At 34.4% G+C, this 26,487-nt stretch overlaps 1 protein-coding gene across 1 annotated transcript in view; it reads left to right on the plus strand.

Moving 5' to 3' along the window:
• Positions 1-2,769: 2,769 nt before the first annotated feature.
• LOC114326047 (cell adhesion molecule DSCAML1) overlaps positions 2,770-26,487 on the plus strand; it is a 1,142,530-nt gene continuing 1,118,812 nt past the window's right edge. Inside the window, exon 1 of the mRNA XM_050655145.1 lies at positions 2,770-2,899. Coding sequence (XP_050511102.1) covers positions 2,772-2,899 — 128 coding nt within the window. The 5' untranslated portion in view covers positions 2,770-2,771. The remainder of the gene's footprint in view (positions 2,900-26,487) is intronic.

The following is a 26,487-nucleotide window of genomic DNA, read 5'->3' on the forward strand; positions in this document are numbered from 1 at the left end:
GGGTGGATAGGTCACACACTCCGAAAAGATAGTTCCAGTATTGCAAAAAATGCCCTAGAGTGGAATCCCCAAGGAAAGAGAAAAAGAGGTCGCCCAGCACAAACTTGGAGAAGATCCATCATGGACGAGATAAGAAGTCAAGGAAAGTCTTGGAATGAGGTGAAGGCCCTAGCGCAAAATAGAACCCGATGGCGCGTTTTCACTGAAGCTCTATGCTCCACTTAGGAGTTCAAGAACATTATATATATATATATATATATATATATATATATATATATATATATATATATATATATATATATATATATATACTTAGTTTTGAGAGAAAAATCAAAAAAACTAGTTAGTTTAGAAACTTGAAAAACTATCAAATTTTGTTCTATGTATACAATATAGAAAGAAACTAGTAGAATGACAGGTGATACCCTAAATAAAATTAAACGTTACCGCTTTACCATTTATTTTAACTGCATATGTATTGTTTATATGATCTGTAAGTTTAATTGGTTTGAAGTGCTTATTTTTGAAAAAATTTGGTTTTATAGTAAAAAAATTTTCTAAAAATTTTTGAAAAATTTCCTTTTTTTTTAAATAATTTAAAAAGTACTAGTGATAAGAAAAATCTTAATGAGTAAAAAAATGTAGGTTTTACTATTATAAATATGCTAGTTTCATTTCGTTTTTCCGTAAGACAAAAATTGGTTAAGATATGGCTGCTCAAAATTTGCATACACTCGTATCTAGGGACTCGTTCAAGCTTTTTCAACTATAACCCTTTCAAAAATAAGCACTTTAAACTGGTGAGACTGACAGATCATAAAAAAATAGATAAGTAAGTACATTATTTGTAAAGCGGTAGCGATTAATTTCATTTGGGGAAATAAACACGGGGAGATTTTCATGATTTCTTTACAAAAAAAAGTGGGCCAAATTTGTGATGAGCGTAACGCGCTTATTTTTAATGCTAGATACTTTTAGAAACAATTAAAATAAAGCTTATTATAATCACTTTAAAAACGTTTAAATGGGTTTTTCCCGGAAAATGTTTAATGTTTCGGTGATTTCACCTTGAAATATTCGATTTGGAATTAGACTAATAAGAACGTATTTTTCATGAGCTACAACTTTGTTTTTGTTCGATTGATAGACTTTACTGATACACCGTTTGTTTCAATTTTTTTAAAGGTACACTTTTGATAGGAATATTTTTTTCGATTAAGTATTTACTTTTTGAGTTATTTGCGAAGAACCGTCTAAAAACGTAGTCTTTTTGTCGAAAAATAAACATTTTCAATCACAAATAACTCGAAAAGTGTTGACTCAACCTCAAGAAGGGGTTACTCTCACCCCCCAAGTAAAAGCAACCAACGGCACAATTTCAACTTTGAAGTGGAGGGTAAGTAGAACCTAAATCCAAATTTTCATGCAATTCGGAGTTGCCCCCTGAAAATTACACGGTATCGCCGTATTTCCCGTTCATTTACTGGGCTATTTATGCAATAACACAGGCCAACGAAAAAAAAATTTAAAAAACTTTTCTTATAATTTTATGTGAATCCTATGTATATTTTGGCGCTAAAAAAGAATCTGAAATTAGATTTTACGTATCACCCACAGTTTTCCCACAATATGGCACTGGCTTATTCTACAATATAATAATTTGAAAAACACGAAATACCGGAAAATATTAAAATGATACATTATTAGAATAATACCTTTTATCTAATTTTTATCTTCTCATAATATAGGTCTGTACAAGCATTTCAGGAGTCAATGCTTTTGTATTTTCTTTCTCTTTTTTTTTTCTGTAAAACTTCTCAAGTAGCTTTTTCTCCTATGCGAGGCACTCTGTTGTTCTCGATGAAGTGACCAACAGTAATCACCCATCATGTTGGTGTTCTAACATCCCTGGTATGGTTGCTCCATCACCTTGATATCTTGGTGGAAGCGTTCGCCTTGTTCTTTACTGACTGCACCCAGATTTTCAGGGAAATGATCAAGATGGTTATGCAAAAGGTTGATTTTGAGGCTCATTTGACGTCCCAAATCTTAAATCTTATTTAAAATCTTAAAAACTTAATAAATTAGCTACTATAAGCTCGTAGTTAGGGTCTTTCACATTACCTAAAAACTTGGTTAAAACTTTTTTGAATCCAATCCAAGCTTCTTTTTCTTAGTAGTAATCTTGGTTTCAAAGGTAATTATGCAATTTTAAATGTTAAACTGTGAAAGAATACAGCATTTTAATATGATTTCCGGACTCAACACACTAAAATACATAAGATACAGGTAATGTTATCAAAAAAGTTTTTTCATCGTTGGCCTGTGTAATCGAACCAGTTTCTCTTTACATCGTTTGTAACTACACCCAATACCCGACTATACTATATTTACGTTTCTCGGTTTTTATTTAAGGGATATTTTACTATCCAGATTTGTCGTAACATCCCTTAAATTTACTTAGTTTTTATTTAAATAATGGTTATTTAAATTTGTAGCGCGATGTAAAAGGCGATTTCTTTTAAACAAGGGAGATTAGGTAAAACAACATTTTCTAAAAGGCATTACTTTTGCTTTTTCCCTAAAGCGATATTAAGGAGGCTCACCTTGAGCTTTTCTAATGCGACAAACATTAAGGGCAAATCTCATCCCGCTACTGAACGTCGTAATCATCAAAGTTGGCCCCTTATTATACGCCCTTAGCTCGAAATGAAAGTTTTCCAACTAAAGGCATTTCAACAATAGTAACACGAATAATTGTTGCAGTCCCCATGGAGGAAGTTCACGGTGTGCTCGGCAAGAAGCAAAGTCTGCCCTGTGATATTAAGACAAGGGATCGGGATGACGCAGTTGCCATGGTTTTGTGGTTTAAGGAGACCGTAGGCGAGCCGCTGTATAGGTGAGTGATTATTGCTATTTCCATTGTAGAAAATAGGTCAATTATTTACATCCTAATGCATGAGTACATCGGCAGAGGCCAATTTGTGTCGAAAGATTTATTCTTTGATTTATCCCTTCTTTAACACGTTACTGCTAAATGAATATTCCTTTGTATTTGAATATTCCTTTGAACTGAACTGAATGTTTTTTTACAGTGCGGTGGAATAAGTGTTGCCCCTCCCCCTGTTAACTTGTTTATTTTAAGAATATAAGCAAAACGCTCGGACAGGTCGATTTTTAAACTAACCGTAGTATATTATAGCACCAACGTTTCGAACTTTACGCCATCCCTCTTCAGGTGACAGCCATAACTTTGATTTTTTTAAATGGGCAAGTACATCATGTGACACCTCATTTAAAAGCTCTTAAAATACTGAGTTCAAACATGTATAATACTTTAATCCCGTTTGAGAGCGTAGGCGAAAAATTTTGGTCGAATTCTTTCTAAATGCAATCATTTTTTTCGAATCCTGAAAAAACCAATACAGATTCTTGAAAAATTTAAACGCAGAATAAAATATTACAGTATTCTCGATGGTCCAAAGTCCCTGAGAACTCATATAATGTTTATTTTAATAAGTCACAGTGGTGGAAAGAAGAGAAAATTTAGTGTGAATTTTAATTTCAAATATATCATTCAAAAGAAACTTTTTCTTTATTCTAAGGGACTGTCAGCCCTCGGTAATAATCTAATATTTCATTCTGCGTTTAACCTTTAACTACACGCGCTGGCGTATTTTGTACGCCAGATATACTAATTCTACTGCAAATCTATTTAAAAATTTAATTTTTGACCTTGTTTATCTCTCTAACCTATCACTGGAATGTGCTTTACAATTTGGTTTTAGTTTCGTTATAATCGGCGTTCTGGGAAGATCGTAATTTCCAGTTTATTATTTGTTGTTTCCGGTGGTGGACAATATACTCCACGATTATATTAATATAAGTAGAAATATAAGTTCATATTTCAATTGTTTTTTAGTCATTATGGCACAAAATATATTTTTCTTTATAAACAATACTTTTTCTCGTGTAAAAAATCACATTTCAAAAAATTTTTTAATTAGTAATTTTATTTATCATGGAATCCAGTTATTCCATGATTCCAGTTATAAATCCCAATTGGCTTACTGAGAAGGAATTCCAAGTATTCACTGATGCCGAGTAAGGTTTATAACAAAAAACTAAGTGTATTTTTTCAAAAAAAAAAACAAATCCGCTGTTTTTAAGTTTATTTCCTTGTGGCGTATAAAGTACGTAATGCGTGTAGTTATATTATAGCTTGATGCGCGGGTAGTTAAAGGTTAAATTTTTCAAAAATACTTATTCGTTTTCTCAGAATTCGAAAAAAATAAATGCGTTTAAAAAGAGTTCGACCGAAATTTTGGGCCTGCGATCTCAAAAAGGATTAAAGTATTATACATTTTTGAAATCAGTATTTTAAAAGCTGTTAAATGAGCTGTCACATGATGTACTTTACCATTTAAAAAAATCAAAATTATGCCTGTCACCTGAAGATGGATCGCGTAAAGTTCGAAACGTTGATGCTATAATATACTATGGTTAGTTTAAAAATCGACCTGTCCGACGTTTTGCTTATATTCTTAAAATAAACAAGTTAACAGGGGGGGGGGCGACACTTATTCCACCGCACTGTATATTGTTTATTGCAACAAATTAAAGAAATATTAGTTTTGACTCTCGATCGTAATAGACATATCGGTTTGTATATTTTAATACTTTTTTCATAAAATATGTTTATATAGTATGGTATAACTAGACTCAAACCCAGACATCCAAAGTGAAAGTTATCCTCCAACACCAAATTGTTATATATGGTCCACATTATGTTCAGAAAAAAGTCACACCATTTTGAGCGTTGGGATTGGGGGGAGAGGGGGAGAAATCGGTAATTTCGTAGTTTTTTACGTTTTTCGTAAATATTTTTAAAACTATACGATTTAGCATAAACAACCTTCTATACAAAAATGTTCTACATTAAATTTGAAATAAAAAAGGCCCTTTGCATAATCCTTCTAAAATGAACGGTTTCAAAGTTACTGAGGTAGTATAGTATAATTGGTCCTTAGAGGTCCTTATAGTATAATTAAAGTAGTATAGTAATCCTTAGACACATATATAAGGGGTTGAAAGAAAATGACGTATGGCGCAGGAGGTATGATTTTGAACTATACGCAGCATACAACAAATCCGACGTCATAACATCCATAAATATCGGACGTCTGCGCTGGATGGGCCATGTTGAACGAATGTTAGAGACTGAAACACCAAAACATATAATGAAGAAAACACCAGTAGGGAGAAAGTCAAAGGGAAGACCCAAACTTAGATACATGGAACAAGTGGAACAAGATCTGAAAACACTTGAGATTACCCACTGGAAGAACAAAGCAAGGAACAGAACAGAATGGCGGAAAATCCTAGAAAAAGCCAGGACCCAAGAAGGGTTGTCGAGCTACTGATGATGATGATGATGATAGTATAATTGGTCCAAAAAAAGGCCTAACCTAAAAATCCAAAGTAAAAGTTTTCCTTCAACACCAAATTGTTCTGTTTTGTCCACATATTGTTCAGTAAAAAGTTACACCATTTTGAGCGTCCGGTTTGGGGGGGAGATGGGAAATAAATCGGTAAATTAGTAGTTTTTTTAAGTTTTTCGTCAATATTTCTTAAACTACGCTTTAGCGTAAACAATGTTCTATACAAAAATGTTCAACACAAAATTAAAAACAAAAAAGGTCTTACACATAATTTTTATAAAATCAACCGTTCCAGAGCTACAGAGGGTAAAAAGTGGAGGTTTTCGATACTTTTTATATTTTTTGGGCAATTCCCTACTGATCTTCTTTAACAGGATTGTGTTTTATAAATCAAATTTGCTATTTCAGTGGCCGATGGTACGTTAGTGATAAGCCCTTGAAGAAACGTCAACCTAACTTCCCAAAATTATCATCAATTTTCCAAAAAATACAAAAAGTATCGAAAACCTCCAATTTTCACCCTCCGTAACTCTGGAACCGTTGATTTTATAACAATTATGTGTAGGATCCTTTTTTTTTTAATTGAACCTTGATAATTTTTGTGTAGAACATTGTTTACGCTAAAGTTTAGTTTTAGAAATATTGACAAAAAACGTAACAAAAACTACTAATTTACCAACTTAAATGTAGACCATATAGAACAATTTGGTGTAGGAGGAAAACTTTTATTTTGGATGTCTGGGTTAGGCCTTTTTTGGACCAATTATATTATTCTACCTTCGTAACTTTGGAACCGTTTATTTTAGAAGGATTATGCATAGGACCTTTTTTATTTAAAATTTAATGTAGAACATTTTTGTATAGAAGATTATTTATGCTAAACCGCACAGTTTTAGAAATATTGACGAAAAACGTAAAAAACTACGAATTTACCGATTTCTCCCCCCTCTCCCCCAAACCCGACGCTCTAAATGGTATGAATTTTTTCTGAATATTATGTGGACCATATAGAACAATTTGGTGTAGGAGGATAACTTTCACTTTGGATGTCTGGGTTATGCCATCTTTGGGATCAATTAGACTAATAGTAGGTTATTGAAATTTATAAATGACAAAAAAAAATTAAACAAACAATATATTTGTCTTGAGGTTCTGCCAATCTCTGTGAGAGCTGATATGTATTTTGTTAAATAAAGTTTCACAGTGACCCTTAGGATATATAGACCTGGATCCCGCGTACCAAGAAAAACTTGAATAATAGCAAGCTGAAAATTTGTTAATAGCTTAACGGTCTCTAGTCGGACAAACTTTGATGTATGCGAATACTGGAACAGGGGAAGTTTTAACTGTGGAACAGGTTAAAAATTTGGAACGTCAGACTACGAAAACGTTCCATGTATTTTATCGGAGGGAACTTCCAATTAATTTGTTACCATTTCGATAAACTCTCATGCAAAAATCAGACTAGTATTTATCACCAACTGCGCATTTTAATAAGTCCAACACGAAGAACATGTCAAATGACAGGAAATATATTGGTGGTGAATATCAGTCTGATTTTTGCATGAGAGTTTAATGAAACGGTAACAAATCAATTGGAAGTTCTCTCCGACAAAATACATGGGGCGTTCTCGTAGTCTGATGTTCCAAATTTTTAAACTATTCCACAAATAAAACTTCCCATGTTCCAGCGTTCCCGTACATCAAAGTTTTTCCGACTAGACACCGTCAATCTATTAACAAATTTTCAGCTTGCTATTAATCAACTCTTTTTGGTACGTGATATCTAGTCCTACTGGGTTCAATAACAGTAGGCGCTACAGTATCCTTCCACTCAAACTAGTTTTTTGTGAAGTTTGTAGAAGTTTTTTGTGGCTTATCACTAGTTAAAGGTCCCTTCAACTAAGCGTTTTAAGGAAGTCTATTATGGCTTTAGGTGACACTTCTACGAAGTGGTAGGGCTTGGTTGTAGAATTCTATTTGGTAACGCTGCAATGTGTGGAACCTTATCCTATCCAACCCCAGCATGTTGCATTGGACGTGTTTCGCTACCTCGTCACCAGCCTAACAGAATCTACAATTCGCACTTTCTGTTAGTCTGATCCGATTATTCTATTTATATGCCCTTTGAGCAGACAGTGCCCTGTTAGGAGACCTATGATAATCCTCAGATCTGTCCTATTCATATCTAGATCATTGGATATGTGCTTTGAACGTTCATACATAAAAGTTTTGAATGTTTGAGAATCATTTCTGATCGTACCAGTAATTACGTTTCATCTGTTCCAACCAATCCAATATTGTTCTTTTGGCTGTGCTTCTTCCTATATCAACCCAGGCCCAGTAGGTTCCGGGCCTATGAATGTTCCTTTTGATCTTCCCCTGGCAAGTAGGTCCGCTTTTTCGTTCCCTTAAATACCAGTTTATGTCCAGACCCCAAACCAAACTTACTAATTTTCGCGATCCAACCAAGACTATGAAGACAGTTCCAAAACAACTTTGAGTCAAGTCGATTCGATTCCAGCGCCTTTAATACTGCCTAGATATCAGATATAATTTTTATAGATATGACCCTGCAGTTTCTCGTGATTGGTACATGCAGGCATCTATAAAAATCACATCTGACAGCTAGACGGCATTAAAGGCACTGGACTCGAATCGGATTGACCTTAAATTTAACGGTCTTCAGAATCTCATTCGGAGCGGAAAAAGTAACAAACTAAGTTTATCTGGGTGCCTGCAGATAATGGTATGAAGGGAACCTAGAACTACTTGCCAGGGGAGGAGCAAAATAAAGATTAATAGGCCCAAGAACTGCCGTCGATATAGCAAGGAGTATAGCCAAATGAACAATATCGTATTGGTTGGAACAGATGAGACCTTAAATAGGTCTAGATCCCGCGTATGAAAAAAAATTGAATAATAGCAAGCTGAAAATTTTTTAACAGCTTAAGGGTGTCTAGTCGGACAAACTTTGATATATGGTAACACTGGATCAGGGGAAATTTTAATTGTGGAACAGGTTAAAAATTTGGAACGGTCAGACCACGAAAACGGCACATGTATTTTGTCCGACAGAATAGACTTAAACTCTCCGAACAGAGATCAAACTTTCTTGCAAAAATCAGACTGCTATTTATCACCAAATGGGCGTTTTAATGAGTGGAACATGTAGAATATATCAAATGTCAGGAATTTTGACAGGTGATAAATAGCAGTCTGATTTTTGCATGAGAGTTTAATCTCTGTTCGGAGAGTTTAAGTCTATTCTTCTTCTTCTTCTTGACTGGCTTTACAACTCGGGGTGAGTCTTCGCCGCATCCACTATGGCCCTCCATCGTCTGCGATCTTGCGCTTCGATTTGCCATTGTTGTACCCCAATCCTAGATAGATCGGTTTCAACATCATCCTTCCATCTTTTTCTGGGACGGCCCACTGATCTTCTACCGTCTGGTCTCTCGAAGAACACTGTCTTTAGCACTCTGTCTTCTTCTGATCTTACTACATGACCTGCCCATCTTATCCGATTAGCTTTTATATGTCTGACGATGTTTTCAGTACCATATACAGTCACCAATTCAGCATTGCGGCGCCTTCTCCACTCTCCTGTCAACTCATCTCTTTGAGGACCAAATATCATTCTGAGGACTTTCCTTTCAAATATCAGCAATTTATTTATTTCTCGCTGATGTAGAGTCCATGCTTCACTCCCATATGTAACAACTGGGCGAATAATTAACATGTACAGTCTTAATTTAGATTGTCTTTTCAGCAGCTTAGATCTTAATAATGATGATAGGGAGTATAGTGCTCTATTTCCCGCAGCTATTCTTGCTGAGACCTCTTTTTCTATGTGATTGTCCTGTGTGATTACTTCTCCCAGATATTTAAACTCTTTCACTACTTCAAAGTTGTGGTCATTAATAGTTACGTTCTGCCTAACTCTTGGTCTTGGATTTTTGGTCACCAGCATATATTTCGCCTTCTCTTCATTTATTCGAAGGCCCAGGTTACCTGTTTCCTCCTCGAGCTGTGAAAACACCTCTCTTACGTCTCTTGTAGAATGAGCGACTGCATCTAGATCATCGGCAAAGGCCAACAATAGTTTTGATCCTCGATTTGCGAATCCCCCTGTTAGTTCAGACGATATTTTACTTATTGCGTATTCTAAAGCCAAATTGAATAGCAATGGTGATAAAGGGTCTCCTTGTCTAAGCCCTGATGTTATACTAAATGGCATCGATGTTCTGTTTTCTATCTTTACCTGTGCATATGAGTCTGCCACGCACATTTTAGTGAGCTGCACTAATTTTCTTGGTATTCCCATTTCTAGCATTGCTAGCCATAGTCTGCTTCTTTTTATCGAGTCCTATGCTTGCTGGAAATCTACGAAGATTTGGTGTACATCTCGGTTGAATTCCCAGTTTTTTTCTACTATTTGTCGGATGGTAAATATTTGATCTATTGTTGACCTTCCACTTCGAAACCCGCATTGGTAGTCGCCTATTAAGTCTATTCTATCGGACAAAATAAATGTGCCGTTTTCGTGGTCTGACCGTTCCAAATTTTTAACCTCTTCCACAATTAAAACTGCCTCTGTTCCAGTGTTCCCATATATAAAGTTTATCCGACTAGACACCCTTAAGCTATTAACAAATTTTCAGCTTGCTATTAATCAACTTTTTTTTCATACGCGGGATCCAGACCTAAAAGGCTTTATATCATATATATTTTTTGTCCCTAAACTCTAATAAGTTACGTAGCCTCAACAAAGCCCATAGTTTTCTTATTGGTAGTGTTAGGATCTCTTATGTTTCGAACCTCAGTCGCCAGTGAATTCCTGCCTTACATTACTTAGGATTGTTGATCAACTGCTTAATATTCCCAATACTGACCTACGGATGTCAATCTTGAACCCTGAGAAATTCGGAAAGAAGACAGGTAGACGCCACTGAAATGTTCTGTTGGAGAAGAATGCTACGAATTCCTTGGACCGATCATAGAACAAATAATTCAATTTTAAGAGAGCTAAAAGTTAGCCAACGACTCTCCAGTCAAGTCCATCTCCAACAATTAAAATACTTTGGACATGTTATGAGAGCAAACACAGAAAACATGAAAAGGCTCATTATCCTCCTCAATCCATAGGTCCAGCCAGCTGGACAATGTTTACTAATTTATTGCACGGTGACAATTCGGATTGGGAATCGCTGTGTCCTATATTGCAGCATATTGGACTTCCTATTTATCAGTCAAATTTACTCATTTGAAAAATTCGACAACAGCGCCTACCTCGGTAGTTTGTTGTTACATGTGGTGAAACTTTTTAAGTTATGATGGTGGCTCCACAAAAATACAGTAAGTTGTAGTGTTTTTCTGTACTTTAAAGTATTGATTGTTTTTAATGTATGTTACTTGATGATTGGACGTATTTGTGGTAAATATATATTTGAAAATAATTACAACTGGACACGTTGCGGTCCTCTAAACTTTTTGTCCAGCATTTTGGACATGGGGACTTAGTTAGCCAAATATGTTACCATACTCACATTTTTAAGTTTAGTTACAGATAGTAAAAGGATATTGATAGAAAGTGCATTGGAGGCTATTTTGACAGATAACGATTTTTTCGCCAGTGAAGATAGCGACAATGATCAAAGGAAATGGATTTACATGAATTTAAGCTGTATGCTGGAAGGTCACTAGCACTAGGTGGTAAGCTTGCAATTGGGAGACAAGCTAGTGCGTCTATTTCAAGAAAACCGGAGACATCTGAAGATGAAGTGCCCATAATTCCTGAAAAAGATCTACAGTTTTCCAGTTAACGTCTATAGATGTAAGAAAAACCAGTAATAACCATTTGCCAATATGTTCTGTCGGCAATAGAAATTCTTATCCCGTTGCCTAAACCTCTTGAATGCACTAAGCATTCGAGATTCTTTTGTACAAAATGCAAAATGTATATGTATGTGTATTTCTTCTGAACCAGAATTTTTTTTCAGTTTCATACTTAAATTATATGAAAGCTAATTCCTGATGTCCATTATGCTGGACCTGTCATATTATGTCTGTCAAATAATTTTTTTATAGTTTTTATAGATTTTCGTTTATTGTTTTCACAAATGAGGAGAGAAAATAGAAAATATTGCTAAAATAATAATAACTTTTTTCTTGGGCTGAAGATACAAGGAAAGGTGGAAGGCCGAAGATCACGAGGAAGATCCCCAACAAGATAGATCGACCTAATTACAGGAATATGCAAAAGACCTATGCATGAGTTAAAAGAAATGACCAGAGACAGAGATCTTTGGAGACGGACAATACACGACATCACGTCGACTACTACAGTCCCTCCGGGGGGTCAGGATTTAAGAGAGAGGATTACTTAGGATATTGCCATGGTATAGTATGTGTATGGCAGCTTCTTCTTTCATTTCACAGTTTCTGCACCATGGTTCATTTCTCTGACCGCTTTATTCTCGCGTTTATATAGGTTCATCAAATTGTTCCAGAGTTTTTTATCATTAGTTTTGATTACTTTCTTTTAATGATTCCTTAACAATAATTATTATAAACCTCGTTTTTTCTTGCATATTTAGTGATGCCATAGAAAGGTACTAGGCTGTCAAAAGTTTCTCTCGAGCCTTAATTTGCTAGCATATCTGGTCGTTCATTTTCATGCACACCTTTATGACCGGACACCTATAATAAAGACACTGTATTGCCTTCTGCCAAGTTGTTGAGGAGATATTTGCAGTTCCTCACCAGTTTTCATTTCGTGGGGGTTCTTTACTGCCAGCATAACCGCTTGGCTATCTGTGTAAATGTTGATTATCTTAGTTTCATGGTCTCCACCTCTGATTTCATCAATGCGTTGGCCAACAAAGCAAAAACTTCAGCCGGTAACACAGTTGTTTATTGACCTACACTGTAAGATTTAATACGGCTTCCTTAAGTATAGTCCCAGTAGTGTTTGTATGGCTATTCAATATATGATTTGGCCTCCAAGTATTGTTTGCTTTGAGTCTAAGTATGGTCATAAAGGCTAGCGCCGAGATGTATAATTCCAGCGGAAGGAAACCTGTGATAACCTCTAACGAAGCCATTCCTGTACTGTTCAAGGCTACTGTTATAATTAGAAGCGCTTGTCTTTGTAGGATGACGAGAGAGATTGCACAAGATTACCAAACCGTCTTTTCTTTACCAAAATACTGAACCACAGCAACTGTCGGTCGTATCACTGATGTGTATAACCAAAACATTACGTTTGGTTTCAACACCCCCTGTTTTACATACAACTCGTCTGCAATTCTAGAAGAGTCGCTTAGCCGTGTTGATTATACATATTTTTCATATGAATACTTCAATTGAGTTTGGAATTCACAGTTACTGCTAAATATTAATTTGTCATCATTGGTTCTTTCCAGTACCTCTCCAAATAATTTCAGCTTACTCAGTCAAGTTCCTGTTGTTTGTAAAGGCTACAAATTTAGTTTTGGAAGGGTTCAGGAGAATAAATAATATTTCGAGATTTTATGCCTAGAAAGATTATTCATTTGCTTGTTTATTTATCACATTGACTTATTTCGTAAAGTACATTTTAGGCATTACTCTTAGCGCAGACAGTACTAGTAAACTTTGTGCAATTAGAAAACTTTCTATTCGGTTCCGTTCATTATAATTCTTAATTTGCTCTCCTTCAACAAACTAATTAGCTTTTTATTATTTTCTATTAGATTAAAGCCAATTTCTTGAAGGTATGAGAAATCGCTCGGATAATAGTTAGACTAACATGCTCAATAAAGCCTCTTAGAACAAATTTTGTTAGAACTGTTTGCCTAGCGAAGCATGCCAACAAGAGGCGCTCTATCAGTAATGAAAATTAGAGACGCATTAAACGTAAGGGCGGCTCCTATTCAAAGAGAAGGTACATTGAGTGGAAGTATTGCTAAGGACCGGTAAATTTGTTGTATTATATAAATATACAGTGAGCACGTAAAGGTTGGAATAAATTCATTTTCTCGAGAATGGACGATTTTGGATAAAAATCTTGAAACAGGTCAATTTTTATTTTTAAATTACGACTTTTTGGCATATATATCATACTAGTGACGTCACCCATCTGGACGTGATGACGTTATCGATCATTTTTTTAAATGAGAATAGTGGTAGTGTGATAGCTCATTTGAAAGGTAATTCAATTCTCTACTCAGTAGTATAAACATTACAATAATTATTTATACCGGGCGTCAAAAAAAATGTTTAATTAAATTTATTGACATAAAAAAAAGAATGTATGTAATTTATTAAATTCAAAATACATTTTACTGCTCTTAGAAAACATAAAAAAAATATTTATTTGAAAAATAGTCATCGCTTTTCGCTTAAATTAAATGTTCAAACTGTCGAGAGGCAGGTGGTGCATTAATATTGAATTTAAACAAAACACAATATTTATTTGTTAAATAAACATTTTTTTTCTGTTTTCTGAAAGCAGTAAAATGTATTTTGAATTAAATAAATTACATGCATTCTTCTTTTTATGTCAATAAATTTAATTAAAAAACATTTTTTGGACACCCTGTATAAATAATTATGTTATTGTTTACACTGCTGAATAGAGAATTAAACTACCTTTCAAATGAGCTATCACACGCCCCCTATTCTTATTTAAAAAAATCATCATTGACGTCATCACGTCCAGATGGGTGACGTCACTAGTATGATATATATGCCAAAAAGTCGTAATTTAAAATTAAAAATTGACCTGATTCTAGATTTTTTTTCCAAAATCGTCCGTTCTCGAGAAAATGAATTTATTCCAACTTTTACGTGCTCACTGTATTGTATAACTCGCTTACTCATTATTTTGGTATTTGTTTTGTTTAAAAGCATAAAATCTTTAATTAGAGAGTATGTTTTATTACGTATAAAATTCACTTCTTTCTTCTTTCATAATAGTCTTGGATCCCGCGTACCACAAAAGTTTATTAATTTTAAGCTAAAAATTTGTTAACGGTGTCTAGTCGGACAAACTTTGATGTACGGGAACACTGGAACAGGGGAATCTTTAATTATTGTGGAACAGGTTACAGGTTTCGAATGTCAGACTACGAAAACTTCCCATGTATTTTGTCGGACAGAACTTCCAATTGATTTGTTGCCCTTTCATTAAACTCTTTTGCAAAACTCAGACTGATATTTACTACCAACATAATTTCAGTCATTTGACATGTTCTGTGTGTCCGACTTATTAAAATTCCCAACATATTTGTCGGACAAACATTTTTTCTTATATTATATAAAGCTTGTGCTATTGAACTAAAAACAACCAGCTAGTTTTCACAATTATAAACTTGTCAGGATGACACGTTCCCCAATTAAAATCACGTTCGACAATTAAAACTTCTCCTGTTCCAGTGCTCCCATACATCAAAGTTTGGCCGACTAGAGACCGTTAAGCTATTAACAAATTTTTAGCTTGTTATTAATAAACGTTTTTTTTGTACGCGGGATCCAGGCCTATAGCTTCTGTTATGAAATGTTAAATAACTAAACAACATATTTTTAATTGGTTTCATCGTTTCCGATAAAATTGTCTATTGTTTTATTATTTTTATTTATTAAGCGCAACAGGCCTTGTAGGCCTAGGGCTAAAATGTTTACATTTCTGATTACATAAATAATATAATAAATAACTTAATATAACTTACATAACTTATAAAACATAAATTTTACTTAAATACACTTCAGTCTTTTTATACACTCCTTCACCACCTTTCTCCATCTCCTTCTGTCCAATGCTAGTTCTTTCCATCTCTCAATGTTACTTTTCTTCAAGTCTTCATATACACTGTCCTTCCATCTTTTCTTTGGCCTGACTTTCCTCCTCTTTTGTATTGGTCTTCGTGAGAGTACCATTTTTGGCATTCGTTTACTTCCCATTCTCTCTATGTGCCCCAAGTATCGTATTCTCTGTGCTTTGATCGTCGTCGTGATCGTTGGCTCTTGATATAGTTCTTCCAATTCTTTATTGGTTCTTCTTCTCCACTGACCTTCTATTTTCACACCTCCATATATTGCTCTTTGCATTTTTCTCTCCCATCTTTCTAAAAGGTCTGTTTTGGACTATTTTAGCACCCATGTTTCGCATGCCTATGTTACTGTAGGTCTGATAACAGTCTTATAAATTCTTATTTTTGTTTTTCTTGATACCTATTTGGATTCCAATAATGTGCGTAATGCTCATATTTTTTATTTCCTTTAGCTACTCTTGCCTTTATCTCCCCTTCTTCATGACCAATTTCATCTATTTTGGCTCCCAGGTAAATGATTTTTTTGGCTCTTTTGAACGAGTATGTTTTTTCTCCATCTATTTGTACTATCATGTTATTCTCTTTTTCTTTTTGGATCTCTCCCATTATCATATACTTTGTCTTTTCTTCATCTATTTTAAGTCCGAATTTTTTGGCTTCTGTTATTATGTTTTTCATTAACTTTTGTAGTTCTTTTTTGCTTGTTGCTAATAGCGTCAGATCATCTGCAAATGCTATGCATTGGTGGCCGTTTTTAAATATCGTTTCTTCCATGTTTATTCTGCTTTTTCTGATTATTTCTTCCAATGTTAAATTGAATGCCGTTGTTGATAGGGGGTCTCCTTGTCGTAGTCCTTTCTTGGTTTCAAACTTTTTGGGTGTATACCCTTTCCAAGCTATTTCGTTGGTTGTGTTTTCCATCGTCATCTTTATCATCCTGACAATTTTACTTGGTATCCCCAAATCTTTCAACAGTTCGTACATCTGCTGTCTATTTACTGTGTCGTAAGCCTGCTTAAAGTCTATGAACAAAGCATATCGTACTGTTTTATGTTCGTAACAAGTAGTCTGTATTTCTTTTAAGGCAAATATTTGGTTAGTCGTTGATCTGTTGTTTCTAAAACCTGCCTGGTATTCTCCTAGTATTTTGTCCGAATATTGACTTAGCCTTTTTCTTATACTTTGTGCCAAGATTTTGTAAACTATTTCTAATAGTGCGATGCCTCTGTAGTTTTCGCATAGCATTCTATCACCTTTTTTATGTATAGGGCATATCCTTGCTATGGTCCACTCTTCTGGCATTTTTCTACTTCCCATATTCTTTTTATCAGGTCATATATCTCTCTCTGTAATCTTTTCCCTCCTGATTTTATCATTTCGGCCGATATTTCTGTTATTCCTGGGCTTTTGTTATTTTTCAAGCTCTTTATTTCGTTCTTTATTTCTTGTTCTGTGGGTATTTCTATTGCTATCTGATCATCTTCAATTTCATGGTTTGTTTCCTTTTGTACTTCGCTCTTATTTAGCAGTTCTGTGAAATAGTTTTGCCAGTTTTCCATTATTTTTTCCGGCTCATTTAGCAACAGCCCTTTATCATCTCTCATATATGGGTTGTTTTTTTTGATATCCTCTTTCCATTTTTTTTTGCTTCCTGATAGAATGATCTTATTTCTTCTTTTGAAATTTTTCTTCTATTTCTTTCAGTTTGTTCTTGTTGTATTTTCTCTTTTTGCTTCTACATTTTCTTTTCATGATTTTTCTCAATTCTCTGTATTCCTCTCTAGTGCTTTCTTCGTCATTTGTGAGACAAGGTATTCGCAAAAATCTGTCCGAAAAGGTGTCATTTTTCAATGAAAATGGCCAATTTTCAACCACGAATAACTCAAAAAGTATTGAGTTATCAAAAAATAATTATAGAACAAATTTTCCTTAAAATTAGATTCTCCAGCCTCTTCCGTGGCTATTTTAACCAAAACATTTTTCACCCCCAAGAAGGGGTGGGAACCACCCCCAAGATAAAAGCGCACATCGGCATAGGGTAGACTTTGTTTCTTGAGATATTCCCTAGTTACTGTGAAAATATCAAGTAAATCTATGTAGTAGGATGGAATTCGGAGCCAAATATCCTCATTGACTGCCCTAATAGGCTATAATATAATAATAATATATCCACAGAGAACGACAGTTCTCACCAGTGGCGCACAACACCCCTACAAGCGACACTATACATACACGAAAGTTTCGATTTTCTAAACCTGACTGAATTGAAAATTGGGCCAAATCCCATCTTAAAGTTTAGGAAAAGACTCGTCCATCCATATGTTATCTCTCCATTTTGGTCCAAGGGTGTGGATTTTACGGCCCTTCCCATTTAAAGCCTGTTTTTCGTTCTCGTCCCCAAAACTCCCAAAAATTTCAAAAATTTAAGCCCGATCTTTACGGCTTCTGATAGCACAGATCATTTCCTTTCCAACGCATGTTTAATTTTGAAAATCGGTTAATCCATTCAAAAGTTATCGAGCTCAGAAATATGACTTAATTTTTATTCAAAAAATGGAAAATGTTTGTGGATATGTATGTACAAGAATAAAAAACCGCTAAACGCCGTAAAAATGATTGGCGCATAAAATATTCCAGCTACAAAAGATCTGATATGAATATTACGTGGCGCGAAAATGGATTTTCATTTGATGCAAAACAAAATTCTAGTTTTATTTTAAAATATTTTTCCATAATATTTGCTAAATTTGAAGTAAACGCGCCACAAAAGAGTAACTTTGATACAGTTTGAATTTTGAAACTCTTTTGTGGCGCGTTTACTTCAAATTTAGCAAATATTATGGAAAAATCTTTTAAAATAAAACTAGAATTTTGTTTTGCATCAAATGAAAATCCATTTTCGCGCCACGTAATATTCATATCAGATCTTTTGTAGCTGGAATATTTTATGCGCCACTCATTTTTACGGCGTTTAGCGGTTTTTTATTCTTGTATCAGGAGTTTTTCAAAGTTATTTATAAATTAAATGTATGAAGTTGAATGCAATGTTCCTCTATTACACGTCAAGCTTTATAAATGGTCACCTTTGTTGCATTATCTCCCAAATGATCTAGTGTCCATCGAATGTACACTAGATTTTTTTTTATTCAAAATAGATTGAAAAAAAATTGAGATGGCCGGTAAATGAAGTCGGATTGCCCGTTGCCAGATCAAATTTAGCGTCGTAACCACTACAACTACATAAACCATTTCGGGAATAATCGTAAATTGGATTATACTTTTGTAGCTTAAAAACTTCTAAACGGCTTAACCGATTTTGATCAGTAAACATGAGTTTGAAACGTATTGACCAGTAGTATATGATGGAACTAAGGTCAAATATGAAAATTGAAGCTACTACAGGAATTATTGAGCTTGAGGAACCGTTTTTCCCACAGGAAATAGATTTTATCATACTTATGCAGCCTATAACCTAAAAAATTCAAATTTTCCGGGATATGAGGTATACACCGTTAAATTCGTCTGGTGTACTTCTATAAACGCTAAGTTATTGGCGCAATTTGTAGGTTGAAATGTTGAGTATTTGTCGAAAAACCAAAATTTTCAAAGTTTAGTTTTTCAGTTTTTCGGCTATACTGAGCCATGTGTATGTCTGATTCTGACGGCTTAGACACCATTTGAAAGCTTAAGTCAACACTATTAATTTGATGTATTTGCGGTTCTCCTGGCTATTCTTGATCCGAATATATATACCCCGAAAACATATGCCTTTTTGTATCTACCAAGTCCTATAGCTGGCTTATGGGTGGTCAAAAGTCACAAACTACACCGGTTCTAAATCGGCCCTGACCCCCTCTTCAAACACAGAGGAAAAATATCAAATCGGTTTAACTTTCAAACACACATACATATATATCCACAAACATTTTCCCTTTTTTAAATAAAAATTAAGTCACATTTCTAAGCTCTACAACTTTTGAATGGTATAACCGATTTTCAAAATTAGACATGCGTTGGAAAGGTAATGATCAGTACTGTTAGAAGCCGCAAAGGTCGGACTTAAATTTTTGAAGTTTTTGGGAGTTTTGGGGGCCAGAACGAAAAACAGACCTAAATAGGAAGGGCCGTAAAATCGACACCCTTGGACCGAAATGGATGGTTGACATATGAATGGGTGAGTCTTTTTCTGAACTTGAAGATGGGAGTTGGCACAATTTTTAATTCAGTCAGATTTAGAAAATTGAAAATTTCGTGTATATAATAGTGTCGCGTGTAGGGGGGCGTATTTCTGCGCCACTGGCGAGAACTGCCGTTCTCTGGTAAGTTTTTCGATATAAAACTAACAGCTTCGATAACCAATAAATCGAAAACTATTAATTTTATCAAAAAAATGTATAATGAACATTTTTTGCTTATAATTAATATTTTTAACAGCATTTGCGGTCAAAATATAATAAAAAATTTCCACCCTCGAGATGAGGTGGCAACAACCCCATGGTAAAAGCGTCTTTCGGCATCATATAGATTTTGATCCTTGGACTATCTACTACTTATTGTCAAATTTTCAAGCAAATCTATCCATTCTGTAAAAATTGCGAAGTGAAAAATTTCAGTTCCTGGACTAATTATACTTTTGGAGCTCTATAACTTCTGAACGGTTTACCTGATGTTGATCACTAAACATGAATTTGAAACGTATTGACAAGTAGTATCTGACCAGCATCCAAGATCGAGTATGATAACTGAACGTGTTACAGGAATTATTGAGCTTGAAAAACCGTTTTTCCCGTAAGAAATAGATTTGATTATACTTATGAAGCCTATAACTTAAAAATTCGAATTTTCCCAGATATGAGGTATACACCGTTAGACGCGTCCTGAGTCCTTCTACAAACGCTCAGTTATTGGTGCAATTCGTAGGTTGAAATTTTGAGTAATTGTCGAAAAACCAAAATTTTCAAAGTTTAATTTTTCAGTTTTTTGGCTATGGCGAGCAGTGTGTATGTCTCAGCTTAATCGCTTAGGCGCCACTTGAAAGCTTAACTCAACCCTATTGATTTGGTGTATTTGAGGTTTTCCTGTCTGTCCTTGAACCTAAGATATATACGCCCAAAAAATATGCTATTTTGTATCTACCTAGTCCTCTAGCTGGCTTACGGGTAGTCAGAAGTCAAAAATTAGACCGGTTCTGAATCGGCCCTCACACCTTCTTGAAACACAGAAAAAAAAATTCAGATCGGTGTAACTTTTCCCCACACATACATACATACATACATACATATCCACAAACATTTTCCATTTTTTAAATAAAAATTGAGTCATATTTCTGAGCTCGATAACTTTTGAATGGTATAACCGATTTTCAAAATTAAACATGCGTTGGAAAGGTAATGATCTGTGCTATCAGAAGCCGCAAAGGTCGGGCTTAAATTTTTGAAATTTTTGGGAGTTTTGGGGACGAGAACAAAAAACAGGCTTTAAATGGGAAGGGCCGTAAAATCCACACCCTTGGACCAAAATGGAGAGGTAACATATGCATGGACGAGTCTTTTCCTAAACTTTAAGATGAGATTTGGCCCAATTTTCAATTCAGTCAGGTTTAGAAAATCGAAAATTTCGTGTATATATAGTGTCGCTTGTAGGGGTGTTGTGCGCCACTGGTGAGAACTGTCGTTCTCTGTGGATGTATGTATGTATGTATGTGTGTGGAAAAGTTAAACCGATCTGAATTTTTTTTTCTGTGTTTCAAGAAGGTGTGAGGGCCGATTCAGAACCGGTCTAATTTTTGACTTCTGACTACCCGTAAGCCAGCTAGAGGACTAGGTAGATACAAAATAGCATATTTTTTGGGCGTATATATCTTAGGTTCAAGGAAAGACAGGAAAACCGCAAATACACCAAATCAATAGGGTTGAGTTAAGCTTTCAAATGGCGCCTAATCGATCAAGCTGAGACATACACACTGCTCACCAGAGCCAAAAAACTGAAAAATTAAACTTTGAAAATTTTGGCTTTTCGACAATTACTCAAAATTTCAACATACGAATTGCGCCAATAACTGAGCGTTCATAGAAGAACTCAGGACGCGTCTAACGGTGTATACCTCATATCTGGGAAAACTCGAATTTTTAAGTTATAGGCTTCATAAGTATAATCAAATCAATTTCTTATGGGAAAAAACGGTTTTTCAAGCTCAATAATTCCTGTAATACGTTCAGTTATCATACTCGATCTTGGATGCGTCAGATACTACTTGTCAATACGTTTCAAATTCATGTTTAGTGATCAACATCAGGTAAACCGTTCAGAAGTTATAGAGCTCCAAAGTATAATTAGTCCAGGAACTGAAATTTTTCACTTCGCAATTTTTACAGAATGGATAGATTTGCTTGAAAATTTGACAACAAGTAGTGGATAGTCAAAGGATCAAAATCTATATGATGCCGAAAGACGCTTTTACCATGAGGTGGTTGCCACCTCATCTCGAGGGTGGAAATTTTTTATTATATTTTGACCGCAAATGCTGGTAAAAATATTAATTATAAGCAAAAAATGTTCATTATACACTTTTTTGATAAAATTAATAGTTTTCGATTTATTGGTTATCGAAGCTGTTAGTTTTATATCGAAAAAATTACCAGAGAACGGCAGTTCTCGCCAGTGGCGCAGAAATACACCCCCCTACACGCGACACTATTATATACACGAAATTTTCAATTTTCTAAATCTGACTGAATTGAAAATTGTGCCAACTCCCATCTTCAAGTTCAGAAAAAGACTCACCTATTCATATGTCAACCATCCATTTTGGTCCAAGGGTGTCGATTTTACGGCCCTTCCTATTTAGGGTCTGTTTTTCGTTCTGGTCCCCAAAACTCCCAAAAACTTCGAAAATTTAAGTCCGACCTTTGCGGCTTCTAACAGTACTGATCATTACCTTTCCAACGCATGTCTAATTTTGAACATTACCAGAGAACGGCAGTTCTCGCCAGTAGCGCACACCCACACCCCCTACACGTAACACTATATATACACGAAATTTTCGATTTTCTAAATCTGACTGAATTGAAAATTGGGCCAACTCCCGTCTTAAAGTTCAGAAAAAAAAGTCACCCATTTATATGTCAACCATCGATTTTGGTCAAAGAGTGTAGATTTTACGGCCCTTCCTCTTTAGGGTCTGTTTTTCGTTCTCGTCCCCACAACTCCCAAAAACTTTAAAAAGTTAAATCCAACCTTTGCGGCTTCTAATAAAACTGATCATTACCTTTCCAACGCACGTCTAATTTTGAAAATCGGTTATACCATTCAAAAGTTATAGAGCTTAGAAATGTGACTTAATTTTTATTTAAAAAAGGGAAAATGTTTGTGGATATATATGTATGTGTGTTTGAAAGTTAAACCGATTTAATATTTTTCCTCTGTGTTTGAAGAGGGGGTCAGGGCCGATTTAGAACCGGTGTAGTTTGTGACTTTTGACCACCCATAAGCCAGCTATAGGACTTAGTAGGTACAAAACGGCATATGTTTTGGGGGTATATATATTCGGATCAAGAAGAGCCAGGAGAACCGCAAATACATCAAATTAATAGTGTTGACTTAAGCTTTCAAATGGTGTTCAAGCCGTCAGGATCAGACATACACACGGCTCAGTATAGCTGAAAAACTGAAAAACTAAACTTTGAAAATTTTGGTTTTTCGACAATTACTCAACATTTCAACCTACGAATTGCGCCAATAACTTAGCGTTTGTAGAAGGACTCAAGACGAATTTAACGGTGTATACCTCATATCCCGGAAAATTTGAAATTTTTAGGTTATAGGCTTCATAAGTATGATAAAATCTATTTCCTGTGGGAAAAAACGGTTTCTCAAGCTCAATAATTCCTGTAATAGCTTCAGTTATCATACTTGACCTTAGATCCATCAGATATTACTGGTCAATACGTTTCAAACTCATGTTTACTAATCAAAATCGGTTAAGCCGTTTAGAAGTTATTAAGCTACAAAAGTATAATCCAATTAACGATTATTCCCGAAATGGTTTATGTAGTTGTAGTGGTTACGACGCTAAATTTGATCTGGCAACGGGCAGTCCGACTTCATTTACCGGCCATCTCAATATTTTTTTTTTCAATCTATTTCGAATAAAAAAAATCTAGTGTACATTCGATGGACACTAGATCATTTGGGAGATAATGCAACAAAGGTGACCATTTATAAAGCTTGACGTGTAATAGAGGAACATTGTATTCAACTTCATACATTTAATTTATAAATAACTTTGAAAAACTCCTGATACAAGAATAAAAAGCCGCTAAACGCCGTAAAAATGAGTGGCGCATAAAATATTCCAGCTACAAAAGATCTGATATGAATATTACGTGGCGCGAAAATGGATTTTCATTTGATGCAAAACAAAATTCTAGTTTTATTTTAAAATATTTTTCCATAATATTTGCTAAATTTGAAGTAAACGCGCCACAAAAGAGTTTCAAAATTCAAACTGTATCAAAGTTACTCTTTTGTGGCGCGTTTACTTCAAATTTAGCAAATATTATGGAAAAATATTTTAAAATAAAACTAGAATTTTGTTTTGCATCAAATGAAAATCCATTTTCGCGCCACGTAATATTCATATCAGATCTTTTGTAGCTGGAATATTTTATGCGCCACTCATTTTTACGGCGTTTAGCGGTTTTTTATTCTTGTGTAATATATACTCCGAAATTATATTCCAAAACGCACTTGAAGGCCCAGAAGATCTCATAAAAGTGAACGATAAATAAATAAATTACTCAAGATTTGTCGATGACACAGTTTTAATGGTAGAGAGTTCAGAAGGTGCCTGCTTGACAAGATATTAGTTGAAGGAGATCTAGCAGACCTAAAGATAAGAAATAAATAAATGTTACAGGATAATAATCATTAATAATGCCGATTATTAAATTTTTCACATGAAAAAATAATCTTATATTTTTTACTCTGTTATACCCATAATTACAATCCTTAGTTTTAAATAATTCTTAAGTCAAACTTGACTAACAGTTAGTACCTAAATATAACAAGTAAAAGAAAGCTTCTGTTGGAGTAAAAGTAAAGAGAGGGATATACTCCAACAGAAGTAAGGAAAAAGGAGAACTAGTGGGACAAAAAATGAAAATAGATGGGGTCTAAGGAAGAGAGTGAAGTGGCTTCTACGTTGAGAAGCCGCAGTAGGAAAAATACTACTTTCCAGTAATATTAGTGGAGGAAAGTGGAAGGATGTAGAAGGGAAGGGACACAGGCAAACTAAATAGAATTGGCTAGCAAGAGATGCAAGAGAACAGCTTGACACTCAAGGATGGATACGGCTCGTTTGCATGCCTGTCGAAGAACAGTAGCTTTAAGTAGATAGTAATGATGACTAAAAGATGAAATAATAAAGTAAGAATAATGTACTGAAAATGAATTAAGATGAATAATTGCTAAAGACGAACAAAATAAATAAAACTAACAAATCATGGGCGCCATGAAAATGATCTTCGATCATTCTCCCAGGTATCTTACACTGCTGTCAAATATTAAATATATTAAACCTGTAATAATGAACATAAAGGAATAATAAAAATAAATGATATACAAAATAAGTAAATATTTATTAAAAATAACTACTAGATTTTTGACAATCTCGAGTTACACAAAGTGCATATCATGTGACTCTAAAATGACATAAGTTATACAAAAAGTTATATTTGAGATAACTACAATAATGTTATCTGTTACAAAATTACATAAGTACCGCTCACTTACATATAGGGTACAACTCACATGAGTCTTCTACCAAATGGTTATAGTACGCTTGCTACGTACAACTAAATTAAAAATCGACAAATATTAAAAGTAATATAAATAAATAGGCACAAGCCTGACGAAGAGAAAATACAATGATGAATTAAGCAAGTTAAATACAATGAATGAAATAGAAATGAAGTTGAGATAAATACCGAAACGATGACCTAAATTAACCGAACAAATGGAATAAAGCGAATAACAATAAAATATTGGCAAATGGGAAACAAGCAAGTAATATTACAAAATAAATATCAAACCAATAATAAAATACAAAACCTAATTTTCTAGGCTTATTACCTTGTGTACACAAGTAACTTACCATAGATACACTAGTTCGGGACCCAAATATTAATATACAAATATATAAAAAAAGTAAATTAATCTGAAAAAATTAATAACATGTAAACCAAATGTCTGAAATATAAGCACAACAGTTACTTAAACCACAAACTTTAAATGTTCCCAAACCAATCCCTTCATCTAAAGACTTCAAGGTAAAGTCCGATGCTGCAATCCATGAAATTAGCACCAGAGGAGGTGCTGAACCATGTTCCTGTAAGTACAGGTGGATAGATTACAAAAATGGGACTGGAATGTCCCATAGCTTGCTCCCAAATCGACATACTCCCAGAGTGACTTGACTGTGGCTGTAATGGTTTCCCTAGGTGGTCAAAGGGGCTACGGTTTCATGTTAGGGTTTCTTCCAAACGGTTAAAAAACATTCCCAGTTTTATTTCTCATTTTAAACATGAGCAAAAAGTAAAGGGAAGAAGAAATAATTGAGGAAACTTTTTAGAAGCAATAGTATAGAAAAACCGACCATTAAAAATAGAACAAAAACCAATCTCAGGTAACCTTAAACTATTTTGAGTGTGAAGACATGAACAAATGACATTGAGTGTGAAATTTGAATATGATATATCTGAGGGAATATCTGTAAAAATATATTGAATTTATAAAATATTGGATGTTCAATAAATTTAAAACCTACAGAGAAATGATAATTATTTCCAATATTAATTGAGAATTGCATGTTTGGTTATGTCTAACCAAAATCTATTAATATATAATTTTCCTTGAATGGATATTAAATAATCGAAATAATCTATATATTTCACTTAATGGGTTGACTCAGAAAATTTACCAATGAAACTACTATTTCAAATATTATACAAGCTAACATATAGTTATGAGACTAACAAAAAATTATTATATAAAAAATAAATCTCACCGAATGATTCCTATTCCGACTCCAAAAGGAGTTGTCACACACATGTCTCCCTAACTCCAGACAACCCTTGCTGGTAACTTTTTACTTTAAAACTGGATGTTAAATAAAATTTTTATGGAACTCATCCGCCATTTTACGGTACCAGTACCAAGTACCAAACCAACCA

Source organism: Diabrotica virgifera, chromosome 6, assembly GCF_917563875.1.
Source record: "Diabrotica virgifera virgifera chromosome 6, PGI_DIABVI_V3a".
In the NCBI taxonomy this organism is placed as follows: Eukaryota; Metazoa; Arthropoda; class Insecta; order Coleoptera; family Chrysomelidae; genus Diabrotica; species Diabrotica virgifera.